Raw genomic sequence first — 13,798 nt, 5'->3', positions numbered from 1 at the left:
AAGTGGTTACTTTATCAAAAAGCGCAATTTTGCACTTGAAGCTCTCTTGAAGCTGTGATACTGAGGATGACTCAAAAATGCCTAGATGCAGAAATAAGTGGCCTTCTGTTTATATAGTAAGGGGGACATAATCTCCACACTGGCAAGATTAAAATGTAAATATAAGGCATATTGCTGAGAGAAGAAGAGAAAAACTGAGAGCTTAAGGAAAAAGGAAAGAATATTTTCTGTATTCAAAAACTGCTGAATCTGCATACAGTGAAACACTCCGCTTCTTCCATATTCTTTTATTTCTTTTAGTGTTGCTGTGACAAGATCCAGAGACGTACCATCCTTTGGACCACCTATTCCAAAAGGTGTCACGTTTCCTAAATCAAATGTGTTCAGGGACTTCTTACTAGCCAAAGTCATTAATGCAGAGAATGCTGCTCATAAATCAGAAAAGTTTCGTGCAATGGCCACCAGGACCCGTCAAGAGTACTTGAAAGACTTGGCAGAGAAGAATGTCACCAACACACCTATTGACCCTTCTGGCAAGTTCCCCTTCATCTCGCTTGCTTCAAAAAAGAAAGAAAAGTCCAAGCCTTATCCGGGAGCAGAGATCTATAGTTCTGGTGCTATTGTATGGAGTGTCCATGCAAAAGACTACAGCAAGGGCATGGAAATAGACTGTCTCCTGGGCATCTCTAATGAGTTTGTAGTCCTCATTGAACAGGACACAAGAAGCGTGGTGTTCAATTGCTCCTGTCGCGATGTGATAGGGTGGACTTCAACAGACACAAATATCAAAATATTCTACGAGAGAGGTGAATGTGTTTCTTTGGAGAGCTTCATCAGCAACATTGATGATATCAAAGAGATCGTCAAAAGGCTGGAGGTTAGAAAGTCTTGTCTTGTTTGGTTCCCCTTCTTTGCTTTCTCCTCTCACCCCTAGGCTAAGTAAGGCTTCAATTTAAGTGGGATCCCTAAAACTGTTCTAATTGTTTATCATTAAATCTATAAGGGCTTTCCTGCTTGTATTTCTCAAAATCCAATATTGCTTTCACTTTTATCAGATATCAGTCAACCTCAGCTGGTTCCGTGTACGTCAAAAAATTCCTCAATATGTTAAAAAAAAGAGAGAGGGGAAAAAAAAGCAAGCAGGGCCTTCAGATGCATTAATTGCTCCCACACAATAACTACAGAAGTGCCACCTTATTTCTTTTCCTTGTTTTCTTTCCCTTTCTCAGTTTTACAGGCTTGTTGTATCTTGTTTGAAATGAAGCTGTAATATCTTTGAGACTGACTTATTATGTTGCCAGCAGGGTGCAGTCCCAATCCCTATTGCAACCTTCAGATATTCTCTGAATGCATGTGATAAACTAAAAATATAGTGAATCATGGTATCTGCCTATAAAACATCTGTTCATGCTCTTTTTTAATCCAATTAAGTTATGAAAAAAATGTGTTGTTTCACTTTCTTTCCTGTAATTTCACAACTGTAGTTGTATAAAGACCAGGAAAAAGGGAAAACCAGGCACTATTAAATTGCTCTTGACATTATTCATGCTCATGGTATATAGAGGAGTTGACATAGACCCCGGTTTACTGTGCTTAGTAGCTGCATGCCACCACATTCTGACTGAAAGTAATCTTGCAGTTTACTGAAACAGCCAGGAACGTAGAATGGTTGGTTACTAATGTGTAAAAGATAAAGTAGAGATGCTTGTGTAACTCCATGTGTTTTTCTGTAGTGTGCTGCCATGAATCTTCTGAAATTGCTGTGGTTTCAGTAAAAATTTCAAGGCAGAACTTGGCTAACTAGACTTTACTGAAAATACTAGTTTGAGTTATAAGACCCATTTCAGCTGACTACGTACCCAGGACTGTGATATATATTCCCTGATTGTGTCCCACCATTGTCTTGGGAGTTGTTGGTTGATTGTACAAAAATGGAGCAGTTAAACCTCCATTAACACCGAAAGTCTCTCCGTGTGTTAAATTCTGCCTTTGTTTCAATTCGCAGCTTGTGACTAAGGGCTGTGAAACAGTGGAGATGACTCTGCGCAGGAATGGTCTGGGTCAGCTTGGTTTCCACGTAAACTATGAAGGCATTGTGGCAGATGTCGAGCCCTATGGCTACGCGTGGCAGGCAGGACTGCGACAAGGCAGCCGGCTGGTGGAAATCTGCAAGGTGGCTGTAGCCACTCTGAGCCATGAGCAAATGATTGATCTTCTCAGAACGTCAGTAACGGTGAAGGTCGTCATTGTCCCTCCGTATGAGGACTGCACGCCGCGCAGGTATTGTGTAATAGCTACATTTGGTCTGAAATTATATCTTGATTTATGGGGTCGGGGGTGGAAACAAACACTGCAGAATAAGTGTTAACCTCCAAAAACCATGGTATAATTATAGTATTGTCAGGTGAAAGAGGAGGGTAGGAAAAAATGCCCATGTTCAGACTCCAGGTTCCACAAAATATTCATTGAATAACACAGTTTAATAAAATATGTGAAGACCCTCATGTATCCTTTAAATTCCATGGAATTTAACACGGAAATCAAGCAACTTTTTGTTGACAGTTGTGTGTTTATGATGCATCAAAATTAATTGTACATTTCCCTCACTGCTTTCCCATTTCTTGGTAGTGTGCAATGTTTGTGGATGTAATTCTTGAAAGCTATGAACAGACTTACATTCTTCTACTTTCGCAAATAAGCAAGGCTGTAAGTGATGAGAGTTTATCAAAGGTATGGATCTGGCCAGAGAACTTGCTGCAAATTGTAATTCTTCTTTACTCAGTAGTAGAACTTGCTGCATCTTTCTCCTTTCCCACCTGTGTTAAGCTTGAGGCTTGTGTTAACTGCATATTTGCTTTTACAGCTTTAAAATGTTTGATCAGAAATAAGCAGTAATAGGTGCTTTTTTTCCCTATATCGGACATTAAGTCCCTCCATTTTTTTCTAAACTCACGCTAAAGCTTTTTATAATTTTTACTGCTCCCATCTGAACTCTCTGCAGTTGTCTGTACTGTTCAGCCACATCACTAAATATGATTCCCATATTCCTGACATCCTGTATTAATATCTTGCAAATGCTATATGATTTAAAGGGAGTGATCTTTAATAGACTAAATTTGCATGCAGGCTAGCTCAAGGTTTACGCTAGATTTGCCAAGAAGCAGCAAGTACAGTAATCAAAGTTCAATATATTCCTTGCAGTGAGAGACCAAGAGAGTATTTTGCACTGCTGTTATCTAATCAGGCAGTATCTTTGTAGGGGTTGATGCTAAATCTATGTATACTTAAGGTTGGGGCTGAACATAAATGCATATTTATTACATTGACATGAAACTCTCTCTGAGCAAAGATCTTGTACTTGCATAAAAGAAGAATTCATGTTTGTTTTTACTGTGAGCCATATTAACTCCTTTTGTAACTGGTAGAAAATCAGGAGCAGAGAGAAAAGCAGTTTATTTGTCCTTTAGTTGTCAGTGGAAAATTGAGTACATGTCAGGGATTAAAATGAGCAGTGGCATAAGGTCACCCATGAGGTATTTGAAAGCTTTTGTACAGTATTTAGTAGCCCCAGCAAATGGAAAGTTCAGCTGCAATTGTAGCAGAAGGATTAGAGCAGAAAAATCTGTGTGGAAAGCACAGATCCTATTATTCCTGAGCTAAATTAAGTACAGCCAAAAGCAGCCTTAGCTTTAGTGTATCCAAACCCACGGCAGGAAGAGAAATTACTGCACTTTTTGAAATACTGTACTTGGCATCAGTGAGTTTTGTTGTCTCGTGATGAGCAAATGTTCATGGTGAGTGATTGGCTAGTTATAAAATTTCATAAAGCAACTTTCATCCTGCTTGCTGTATCCCAAATCATTAAGGTTTAGGAACTGTGTCTTGAATTTGTAGCTATCCTACATATATTACTAAAGACTTGACTTAAATCTTTGTGCAAAGCAATTTGTCTTTTGGCAATCAGTTTTCCAAAATGGGAGTCCTTTTGTTGTGTCCTCTGGAGGTCATTTAGTATTTCTACTACAGTAGCTTGTACAGACATAACTAAAATGAAGATGAGTTCTGCATTGATTGGCATGAAGTTGGAGGAGGAGCAGCAGTGCAGTTAGATAAGATGACTTGCCAACAGGCACATGTACCATGTCAGTAGCAGATACAAAAACATATCCAGATACACAGAAATATTCACAATCTAATGCCCTACACAGAGGCAGGCCTTGTTATGATTATATCTCTGCTAAAATATGGTCATTAAAACATTGCCACTGAGCTCATTTAGTGGACTGATTGCTGACCTTGAAGTAAAGGACACAGCAGCAAGAGGAAATTGTGTTCTTGCTTCTTAAACTGTAACTATGTCTGAAAAAAAAAGGAGCAACTCAAACTACTAAAGTACGTAATCACTACGGAGAGAATAGCAGAGACACAAAACATGAGGAGAAAAAGAAAAACAAGGGTGTCAAGATTTTAGTTCGGTTGTGAGTACAGTTTGCAAACAAATCTCCTGATGAGCCCCATCTACCATGCTGTGGTTCACATCAGAGTTGCCTGGGAGCACGCAAACATTTCCTTTCAGATGAAGCTGAACTACCTGTGCTTCAGAAGCACACCTCGTGCCTTCCAACTGCTTGTTTATTTGCAGGTCAAGGTCGGAGGGTAGGCCAAAGTAAAACCACAAAATGCGTGTACTGAGGAGAGCCAGAGCTCAGCACGGCCTGTTTCACTTTGTCTGCTCCTATTAAACTGCACAACTTGCTAATGTCAGCACAGCCAGATAACAAGTTACCTGTTTTGTTTTGTATTTTAGCTGGGAAAAGATATCGCTATTTCTCAGCACTAATGGTGTGATCACTTAGAGTAAGAGCTAGAAGTAGAAAGTTTTGCACTAACTGTTTATTTTTCCTTCCCATTAGATAATGATGTGAGTAGGTAAACAAAGTCATCACAACAAAAAAAAATCACTTAGGTAGAGGTATATACATTTGTCAAGAGAACTACCAAAATTATCCTCATCAAAGCTGAAGATCACATCTACTTTCCAAATCTCTCATTTTAAATGTATGCAGAAGTTTGCCCTGCATCTTACATGGACTGCATTAGCTTATCTCCTGTTTTACTCCAATTTTTATTCTGTCCTGCTCCTGCACATCCTCAGGAAGAAAAGGGCATCTTTTGGGCTTGGCATCTACAATTTTTAGCAAGTGTTCTGTTTTCATAATGTGCAAATTTTATCAGCTGAGGTACTCCAAAGCCAAAGATGTCCGAAAGGAAGTGTAATACATGATTTTGTAGGAGTTTTGTCTTTTCGTGGCTGTCTGTGCATCAGAAAGATTTATCTCAAAAAGACCAAACATTTCAGGTCTTATTTGTCTGGGTGCAGGTAAGTTCTAAAAGCCATGACTTTTTTAAATTAGGAAGGGGAGATACCCTTCTAGCAGATTTTCAACTTTTATAACCCAGTGATTAGATGAAGAATATCAAAATTTGTTAAATATATGTTTCTAAAAAGAAAAATCTTACATTTACTGTTTCATAGAATTGATTCAGCTTCTGTCTTCAGATTTCTCCCCCTGGGACCAGGATATATTTATTTTATTTTTTATAGCAGCATGTTAAATTTCTTCATTTCCAGGAGTTCTTCAGAAAACTACCGTATGCCAGTGATGGAATACAAAGTGAATGAAGGAATGTCGTATGAATTCAAATTTCCCTTCAGAAATAATAACAAATGGCAGCGAAATGCAAGCAAAGGACAGGGACCTCACATGGCTCAGGTACCATCCCAAATACAAAGTCCGGTAACATCTAGGATTGGCTCTGGGAAAGGAGATGGGAAAATGGCACCACCAGAACGAGCAGCCAACATCCCCCGAAGCATCTCTAGTGATGGGCGCCCGTTGGAGAGCCGGAGGTATGCGTCTTCTTCACAAAGGGCTTTTTATTGCTGCTTAGCGTCTTGTCTGGAAAGACACACAGTAGATTTATCTAAGTATATGGAGACTGCTTTTAATCTTGGTTTTAATTAGTCAAAAAGCAACCTAAATATAAGCGAAACATTAGCCAAAAGGAAATACTTTTCCTGGCATGATTAACCACAAAATGAAGCGTTACGGGATTGTGAGGCTATCTTTCCCTGTGTTGGATGGTATTCTAAAACTGCTGTATTGTTATTTAAGTTTTAGATGTACAATCAAAGTTTTAGATCTAAGTGTTCTTGAACTTCTGCATTTTGAAGAAGTAAATAAAAATTGTAGCTTCTTTATAGGCTTGATGGAATCGCCTGAAGCTCCCAAGGCTTCCTAACGGGGTGTTTAGCATGAGAATTCTGACAAGCGCAGAAAGGAAATGTATCTGATTGGGGAGTTTTTGAACTTTTTAGGCTAGAGAAGAGGTTGTTTTAAGTTTGCATTTTGCCAGGGTGGTTTTGGGGGTTTTTTGTCATTTTGGTTTTTTTAAACAAGAAACAATTGTTATTAAGATAAAGGTGTCAGGCACATCCTGTCACGGTATTTTCATTCATTCGTGGAAAAAGATGTATTTGATAGTATTGAAATGAACTGTCATTGTTTTGATTATCTACACAAGTCTGTCACTGTCTCTGTATTTACAAAGAGACCTGTTGACGGAAACAAGCTTGTAGCTTCTATTTCTTATTTTCAACAATTCCTAAAGAAAAAGCCGTAGACAGATTCTGATCGTGCTTTACGTTGCCAAAAAGTATGAAGCAGTGGCCATCAGATGCATATTGTAGAAAATTTAAAGAGAGTTCTAATGAATTCACGTAAAGCATTTGCTACATTCTGAAGAACTGGGGATTTAAAAAAAAAAAAGTTTGAAGATGGTACAGCCAAGACCGAGGAGCTACCAAGGTGAAACTGTAACTTCTGTGTAGGACACCTTGTTAAAAAATTATAATAGTTGGTAAGGACTGCATTTTCTTACTTTTTCGTTAGACTCTATCATACTATACATACATATGATCATACATACTACATAGTATGATTAGGGAGTGCCTCCCCAGTTGTAGCTTTATGTAAGCTCAATAGATGTGTAATTAAAGCTCCCATCAGTGTGAGTTGTAAAAGAAAATTTACACCACTGAAAGTGCTAATAACTTCACAGACAACCTGGTAAGATAGTCTGTGAAAAAGGTTGTAGCAGCCAGTGAGACACTGGACTTCACTCTCTAACGAATACTTGGACTAACACAAAAATTGCATGGCGTCAGGCCGTGTCTGCCTGTTACAGCTGAAGAGAAGCTGATGCTGAATTTGAAGGAATAGGAGTTGGGGCGTTGGGTTTGTTTGTTCTCTGCAGTTGTTGTAGAGTCTCACTCTGTAATTACAGAAGGCACAGTAATATGTAGGCAAAGTCTAAGGCAGTGGCAGAAGATCAGATTTGGTTGAGTTGCTGGGTTTTTTTTCAGACACTTCCATCTCTTCATGGTATTAACCAAAGAATTTTGTCTAGGGTCTCGAGTTGGCTCTTCCATGACTCATGCTGAGGAGAGGCAGCCGTTGGCTGCACTGAGGGACAGGGTATTAACAACTGTGTTTTTCTTGTGCATAAAATCCTATGTGGGCAACATCGCACACATAAAGCATCCAAGATTTATTCAGTCACTGGCTGCTTCTAGAGGGGAGTTACGGCCTGACAGACGTTTGCAAAGTGAAAACTACATTTCCACATACTCAGTATTTGTTTTCAAATAGTGAAACTTTGACTTTCCATTTCCTTCATTTTCAAGGCATGTAGCTGGGGTTTTTCTGCTCTAGATATTCTTTTAAGTATATTATTATTATTATTATTATTATTAATAATATTATTAATATTATTATTATTATTATTATTCAAAAAGGGTTCTATTGGATCTTTTCATCCTTAAAAGTATATTATCAAAGTAGCTTTTAAGTTTGCCTGGGAATATTTTTGGATGCCTGAAATACGTTTTCTCTCTTATCTTTCTGGTCTGCTAAACACGTTAGTCTTGGCTGGATCAAATTTAAATATAACAGCAGCTGTGTAACTTTAACATGTTTCCAGTTAGAGTGAAGAAAAATACATTTTTGTCATTTTAAAGACTGGGCAGGGGGGCGGCGGGAACCAAACCCAAACTGATAAGGTTTCTCCAAGACTCATTTGTGTTTTCTCTGCATGGTAAAAGAAAGCTTTGCTTTTGGGGAAGCTCAGATACTTCTATTATTATTGTGTAAAATCTCTAGAATCAACAAAGATGAGACTTTTCATAGCCCTCTTAACTGCTGTCTCAATTTTTCACTGCTAACTTTCATCAGCTTCATAAAGATCTCCTGCCAGGAGGTGCTGGGATCTGTGTGTGTTTCTGGTGCAGGTAGGAGCGATGATGCCCCGCTGTGCTTTGCTCCCTACCATTTGTTCTTTGTTCAGCTCTCAGAGAAATGGAGGACCAAGGGTCATTGTACCGGCATCTATACTGGTGGTCCCTGGGATCCAGAAAGGGCCCCTAATTAATGTGATCATTAACATGACCCCACTGTATGCAAGGTGCCTACATCAGTGTCTCCTTCTGCAGTATTTATGTTCTGTAGGGAAATTTTAAGGGGTTTTAGAAAAAAGCACCTGTCATTATGGCTCATTAGCAAAGCAGTACAGATATCCTCGATTTCCTTAATACCATTAGAGCTGCACTTTTGAAAAGAAGGTACTGCCTAAGTGTCTGTGGGGCTGGAAACTTCCCTCTGAAGATCAGCATCAGTAAATAATTTCAGTACTCAATTACAGCTGTAAGCTCAATTTTAATCTTTGGTTGTGGTCTATATATCACTAGCTTTATCACTTGTGTTTCTGTGGTGCTGAGCCACAGTTCAGACTTGCTGATGTTTGACTGATCTTAATACTTCGTTGTTTTGAGACTGGAGCTGGCGTTTATCCCTGTGCTCCTGCCTTTTGACTGCACATTCTTCCTTCATTGAGCCAGGTTCAGTGACAGTGATGGCAGATCTCATTCTGCGTTAGAAACGGGTCTGTAACTTGTGATCCATGTTTTAAGGGGTGTGACAGCTAAGAAACACATATTAAATTGATCCATGTGGCTCTTTGAGCTCTGAATCAGAGGTGATTTTTGGAACTAGCGCTGATAGCAGTTGCCCAGGACCACAGAAGGTCAGTACCATTGTTACTGTAGCTCCCACTGGTGGGATTTCAAAGAATGAAATAGAGGCATTGTAATATTTCTGACGTGTCAGACCTGACATGGTACTCATTTTAATGGTAACATATCAGCAATAAATCCATGAGTTATCTTAAGTATTTAGAAAAAAAAACTGAAGATTTAAGGGACTTATTTTAAACAAAACCAGCTTAACAGACAAGTGTTTCCCTCTGAGTACAAAGTGCTATTTTTTTACCCTTGTTAATTTTTCACTTTAGTCCATTTAACTATGTTTAAAGATAATGAAAAACTGCATTACCTGTCCTGAGAACAGGAGCATTTCATTTCAGGTACATAAGAACATCTTGCCCTCCCTATGGAGACTGCTCCTGTAGGTGGGAGGGTAGCTTGCCTGACAATCCCTGATTGTGAGAAGGCAGATGCCTGTGCCTAACTAGCAGAGTACTTAAGTTTGCCCTTACTGGATTGTCTTCATATATCCAACTCACTAGCTTTTACACTTAAATTCTCCCGTTTGTCATAGTATCCTGGGTCCTTGAATATATTCATGATCGATGTGCGTATTTGTAGGTAGGAAAAAGAACTCAAATCCTTATAAATCTTAAAATAAATCTCTCATGTTACTGCAACATTAAGACTGAAAAATCTAATACACAAATGCAATAAATTCCAAGCTATGGCTTCTTTCAAACATTAATTAGTCCACACAGGACACTATATAGCCTATAATCCAAAATAAATATCAGATTGATACATGAAGGAAAACAACAATAAACCAAATATATGTGAAGTATGCCAGAGCTAATGTTACTGGAAAAGGTGTAATTTTAGAGCTTGATAGGGTTGGGGTTTTTTTTTCCCCTCCCAATTTTCAGTTTTTATTTTGTACACTTGGTTTCCAGACACGAATTAAGAAAAAAAAATATGCAGGGAAAGGAGATGAGATAGTGTTAGATGATAACCTCTTCTTAATCAATTTATCATAAACTGGAACCAGTCTTAACTAAAACTTCCTTCAACAAACAATTAAAAAGTGTGAAAACCAGTGGGTGAAGCATGCTGCTGGATTCGTGCACTTCGGAGTGCAGTTCAGTACTGCACTGGATGAAACCTCAAGGCTCTAACTAGAAAATACCTAAGCACAGTCAATATTTTAAACCAAACAGAAAACTGAATTACAGCGTGACTGCAGTCAAGCACTGGCTGTAGAATTCCACAGTATGGAAGTATTAGAAAAATATTCGTAAAGGCTGGTTTTAAATCTTACTGAGGACTTTGGAGGACAGTCTTGCCCTAAAACTTCATGTTTCTTTGCACGATGCTTGCGTGCGATCAGAAGCATGTGTCAGAAACTACTGCTGGCACAGATAATAGGTTAGCTCCTGCAGATCGATTCTGCTTTAAACTGTTCCCCTGTTACATAGAAATCCTAATCTGCTGCCGCTTGGCTTGGATTAGTGACTTTTTCCTAATACAAACAAGCAGAGGTCTGTGCTCACCTTGCCCCCTGTCAAGTAAGCATTGTAGCACACACGTTGCCTACCTCACAGGGTTTGAGGATTTGTTATTTTCAAGTTTTCATAACCTTCTTCAAATTAAAACATGTACTAACACGAGGTTATGTATTATGCGTTCCCTGCTGGCACCAGGACCTAGAGCTGGATGTAGCAGTGGAAAATCAAAGGTTTGTTGGTACACCTGGCTGTATGGCCAAACTCTCGTGTTCCAAAAACATGTGAGAAGAGCCATGCTGTGTCACGTCAAGAATTGGTTTCTCTTGTTTGACAGTGGCTATCAGCAGGGACCAGGGGAAAGCAGGAGAAATGCTTAAAAGTATAAAGGAAGTCTCCTTACCAGGTCCGACAGTCTCCTGGCTGGCTGCAGTTTAAGGTCCCAGGAGCAGAATGCACAGCTGTGTTTAACAGCTGTGGATGGTATCTCTTCATCCAGGTGCCTGCTAGTTGGCCTTTTGATAGTTCCAGGTCTCCTACTTGTTCTTTTGTTGTGACAGCTAACAAATAATCATTTTGTTTGCTTGATCCAATATAATTCATGTTTGGATGGGTTGAGGCAGGTAGGCTAAAATTCTCTATAATCTCCAGAGCCATATAGCCTAGTCAGTGTTTCTTCATCTGGAAGCCGTTCTGCACCTCTGGTTGTCCTGTTGCCTGCCTCTGTATCTTTTCTTGTTATAATACATGTTTTCTGAAATGTGATGATCAAATTGAAGAAAAATATTCAAGCAGGTGTAGGGTGTGATGTGAGAAGGTACAATACGATAGCATAATTGCATTTTCTGTTTCATTTGCTGTCCCCTTCCCCAGAATTGCTGATTGTTCTTTTTCCCTTTTTTGAATGGTTTGCTTTCTTTTTTAACATGAGAGCGTTGAGTCAGTGTTTTCCGAGCACTGTCACATTCTGCAGTATTATTTGGAATGCAAAAATCAAATACATGGAAGGTAAGCATGCCAGAATTAAGATTTGCTGTGCAATTTTATTCAGAACTGTTGAGTAATTGTATTTTCCAATACTTACTTTGATGAAATGACAAGAATTTCTTTTAACAGAGGACATCTGCCTCATTCAGTTCACACAGTGGATGCAGCTCATTGAAGAAGAGCTATTTAAAACTTTTATTTTCCTCTTCATTACTCCATCCCTTATTTACTGGATGGCATTCAAATCCTGCTGTAAAGATCCAATTATTAATTCTCCTCTAAGCTTTACAGTGGCACCCATTACTATAGATTCTGAATGCTTCATGGGTATTAATTAAACTTAATTTTCAAAACTCTTATGTGAGAAGAAATGTCTGTGGCCTTCTTCAGATTAAGAACAAAGGTAGAGAGAGAAATTATGTTCTAATCATCTGCTGTGTCTTATTTTGGGCATCTCATATTTGGAAGTGTGCCTAGCATTGTTAATATTTTATATATTCAAATTATAGCTCCAGTTGACTTCAGCTGCTTTGGTAAGTTTTCAGCTCAGAAGTAAATCGGGCCTTGGAATCAAATAAGGCCTTTGAGAAACTCGCAATTAGTGACAATGAATGAAAAATTTTCTTTAACGAATATGCCAGCGGTCATATTGGAGTGCTGCAGCAAGTGCAAGATAACAATTCAGTTTGCTAAATCAGCACTAAAATGGCTTGATTATAAGGCCATCCTTTCTCTCTGCCAGCCTGCACCTCCTTCACTTCTGAGCTGTGCAGCTCTTGCAGAAGTTGTAGCACAAAATAAAAGTACACGGGGCAGAGGTGCTAAGGGAGAAGGCACCTGGGTATGATCATATACCAAAGACTGCCATGGGCACAAAGCGTGCTAGGCTGACATTTTTCTTATGATGTGTATATTACATACCTATGCATACTGAACACATGGGGAAAATTACAGCTAATGACATGGAAATTAATTTATTAAGAGCAAGATGAATGCTTTCAATGTCTGTGTTGTCATACTAAACAAAACAAATGTTCGCCCATCCCATTCACTGCCTTCACAAAAGATGATTTTCTTCCCATACTTGGCAAGACTCTACCAGTCCTTTCAGGATGAACTCGATCTGTTAGAACTAAATCATGCACGGTATAATCCCCATTCAGTTGACTGCAACGTAATTGTATATGTTTAATGCAATGGACGCTTGGCCCATTTTTAAATTCAATTATGGGACCATGCACTAAACCATTTTGGAATTTCTTCTTAAAGCTCTCTTTTGAAATAGATAATAGCTTGTTTTAGTTTGGGTTTTAATTATAAATGAAAGACAAGCAGGGAATATCATAACTATAGGGGCATACTGCTAACACAATGCTCCTTTTGTCCTGGGAAGTAGCTTTCATCAACAGGTTTCAAAACAGCTCAGAAAGTCAGTTTGAACTAATTTACTCTAAAGTTCTTTTGTCTTATTTATCTCTTTCACATAAAATGAAACGTCTTTCACTATTAATGTTTTTTAGTGTTATTGTGAACTGTGCCAACAAAATGTGCTGCTGCTTTAAATAATAGGATGTCCTACCTGTCTGGTTCATTGCTGTTGTTCGGACCACACTTGTAATCCAATTTTGTTTGCCCTTGAGGTCTTTCATCTTTGTAGATGAGTTATAACTCTATGACATAGTCCTGAAATTTCGATGTTCCTTCTGAATAGTGCTGTCGCTTTTTGGTAAGGCCTGGGAAGTAAAGAAAAGGCATTGCTGAATCTGAAGTGAAAATGTAAGCATTTTCCAACAGGAAATCATTTTACAGAAATTATTTAAGAAGTAATTGGTTTCCTTGCCATAAATTCTAATTTAGTATTGGGGAAAAAAGGTCATGCTTTTAAACTGTGTATTGCTCTGCAAGCATAACTGGGTTTGAATGTGTGTGTCCATATAGATGGGTGAATGCTATCAAAAGCACTTATTTTTGTTGGTGGAACTAGGTTTTTTGGTTTTGTTTTTTGTTTTCTTGGGGGTTTTTTCCCCTCTTTTTTTTAAGAGTGCCACTGGGAAAATGAACTACTTGGGTCGTGGCTCCCCAGGTTTCTAACTCTTGAACTGTATTCTTTGCAGTCAAATATTTCAGAATTGTCACTTGATAAATGTGAGGTGAATTCAATTCAATTCGGTAGGCTGGAAAGGAATTACTAGATTTGGTGTGGTACTTG

At 38.6% G+C, this 13,798-nt stretch overlaps 1 protein-coding gene across 5 annotated transcripts in view; it reads left to right on the top strand.

The window, feature by feature from the left end:
* Nucleotides 1–13,798, top strand: part of SIPA1L1 (signal induced proliferation associated 1 like 1) — a 232,340-nt gene that overhangs the window by 186,061 nt on the left and 32,481 nt on the right. For all 5 annotated transcript variants that reach the window (XM_075105743.1, XM_075105742.1, XM_075105739.1 and 2 more), the window contains 3 exons: nucleotides 301–877; nucleotides 2,006–2,280; nucleotides 5,633–5,911. In XM_075105743.1, coding sequence (XP_074961844.1) covers nucleotides 301–877; nucleotides 2,006–2,280; nucleotides 5,633–5,911 — 1,131 coding nt within the window. The remainder of the gene's footprint in view (nucleotides 1–300; nucleotides 878–2,005; nucleotides 2,281–5,632; nucleotides 5,912–13,798) is intronic.

The sequence above is a fragment of the Phalacrocorax aristotelis genome, chromosome 10 (genome assembly GCF_949628215.1).
Source record: "Phalacrocorax aristotelis chromosome 10, bGulAri2.1, whole genome shotgun sequence".
Classification (NCBI taxonomy): Eukaryota; Metazoa; Chordata; class Aves; order Suliformes; family Phalacrocoracidae; genus Phalacrocorax; species Phalacrocorax aristotelis.
This window is presented reverse-complemented; position numbering and strand designations above follow the sequence as displayed.